Source organism: Plasmodium reichenowi, chromosome 5, assembly GCF_001601855.1.
Source record: "Plasmodium reichenowi strain SY57 chromosome 5, whole genome shotgun sequence".
Classification (NCBI taxonomy): Eukaryota; Apicomplexa; class Aconoidasida; order Haemosporida; family Plasmodiidae; genus Plasmodium; species Plasmodium reichenowi.
Window position 1 is genome coordinate 544,438 of NC_033650.1, and position 2,254 is coordinate 546,691.

A 2,254-nucleotide genomic window follows, 5' to 3' on the forward strand; every position below is an offset into this window, starting at 1 on the left:
TATATATATATATATATATATAACTGACATGAGAAAAAAGATTTTTAATCACTCTGAATATAAAGATATACTATTCATAATATATTATTAAAAAAAATTAAATAAAGGTTTGTGACTTATGATAATGAACGTTTTATTTTTAAAATGTGTTTTTTCATGAACCGTAGTATTCATAGACATAAAATATATTAAACGTTTATTTTGTTATTATGTGTTAAATATATTCAATATGTTTATGAGAATGTTTTATTCCCTCATACTCTTCATATATATATATATATACAAATATATGTATTTTCCTTTTTACAAAATATATATTTTAAAAAAAACGGAGGGGTAGTGGTGCAGAAATATATGAAATTAAAAAGGATAATATTATATATATTTATATCGATTTATAAAATATGTAGAAATATTTACATAACGTCGTTTTAAAAAATCATTGTTTTATTTTATTTTTTTTTTTTTTTCAGTTACAGTTTAAATACAATTATTATTAAAATAATGTAGATATATTATTCTAATATAGAGTTAAAATTTTACAAAAAAATAAATATAAATAAATAAATAAATATATAAATATATATATATATATATATCTTATCGGAGATGTTTTATAAAATAATAGACACATAAAAAAATTAATAAACAATAATATACCTAAAAGTAATATATATGAATATAATAAAAAAAAAAAAAAAAAAAAAACGAATTTATGGTTTTACAAGTATTGTTTAGGTAAATACTTACAAAAAAATTTCTTATAATAAAAGGAAAAGTCTGTCTAAATAATATATATATATATATATATATATATATATATATTATTCTTTCCGGTTCTATAATTTATCACTGGGATGATATATTTTATCATGATGCATTGAACTCTCTGTTACTATATTTATATTTCCCTTTATTCGCATATCAGGAAATATTAAAGAATGCAATTCCTCGACAACTTTGGAATTTTTTTCTATCTGTTCTCTAAATTGACAATGCTTTAACCATGCATTCATAAAATCAGCTGGAGGTAATATAGTTTGTAAATAATATAAAAAAGATTCATTCCATATAATTTCATTAAACTGTCTTTTCAACTCATATTCTTCACTTAATACGGAACACATTTTCTGATCTGTTATTATATGTAATTGTTTTACTAAATCCTCTAATATCGTATACACACTTTTTTCTGTATCGTTCATATTTATCCTGACTTGTTCATGTAAAGTGTCAATTTTGGCTAGCAAATCGTTTAAATTTTTTTTTTTTTGTTTAATAAAATTGGATGGGTTATTACTATGATGTAGAATAGCTTTATATGCCATATTTAATGAAATGATTGTATCTTGATTATTATTGCTATTTTTTAAATAAGGAAAGTTTTGGTTTGTTGTTAAATCAGTGTGTGCATGACTAGAAATACACAGATTACAAATAGGAATATGACAGATGGTACAGAACATATTAACATCATTTGTCATGTGTCTCTTACATTTTCCTGATATTTTTTGTGCTTCGTTTAAAGCTTTTCTGATATGTTTTTTAACGATTTTATTTTGTGAATGGATAAGAGTATCACATTTTTCACATAGCTTTACTTCATCGGATTCACAATAAAGTATGGCAGGTGCATCACTACAATAATCACAAAGAGGAAGAGAAAAATGTTCATCATCATTTGGATCACATTCAAATTGTATTAAATAACGTGGTAATATTTGTGAATTATCATAAATAATATATTCATGATGAAAAGTATAATATGGTAAAACACCATATGTTGCCATAATGTCTCCTCCTAAGGCTAAATTTATTTCATTATTATTAACGTTATGATATTCATTATTATGTTTATGATTTTCGTTTTCTTTATTTTTATAATGAATTGTTAATGCATCGTCTAGAGATTCCTCTTTTTGTTTTTTAATAAAGATACTGTCATATTCGATAGGTAGCACATCTCTATTATATGTGGATACATCCTTTTCATTAACAGATAAGGATAACCCAACACCTACATCACATAACAGAAATTCAAATATTCCTCTTTCACCTGATAAAAGAGAGTTTTGGCTGTGTTCGATAATTTTTCTCAGTTTTTTTTTTCTTGAATTTTGAGGATCATTTTCGTATGTAAGTTCATTACATTGATTAAACGTTTTGTTTTTATTTAAGGAAGTGAGTGGGAAGCCAGGAATGCTACATAAGCATAATGAAAAAAAAAAAAAATAAAAAAATAAAAAAAAAGGAG

The 2,254-nt window shown here is 22.8% G+C and overlaps 1 protein-coding gene across 1 annotated transcript; it reads right to left on the reverse strand.

Moving 5' to 3' along the window:
• Nucleotides 1-839: 839 nt before the first annotated feature.
• PRSY57_0517000 (zinc finger protein, putative) lies at nt 840-2,202 on the reverse strand (the record flags this gene model as incomplete). The annotated part of the gene is made up of 1 exon (XM_020114554.1): nt 840-2,202. A coding segment is annotated over one exon (1,363 nt), but the record flags the coding sequence as incomplete, so codon positions are not given.
• Nucleotides 2,203-2,254: the final 52 nt, after the last annotated feature.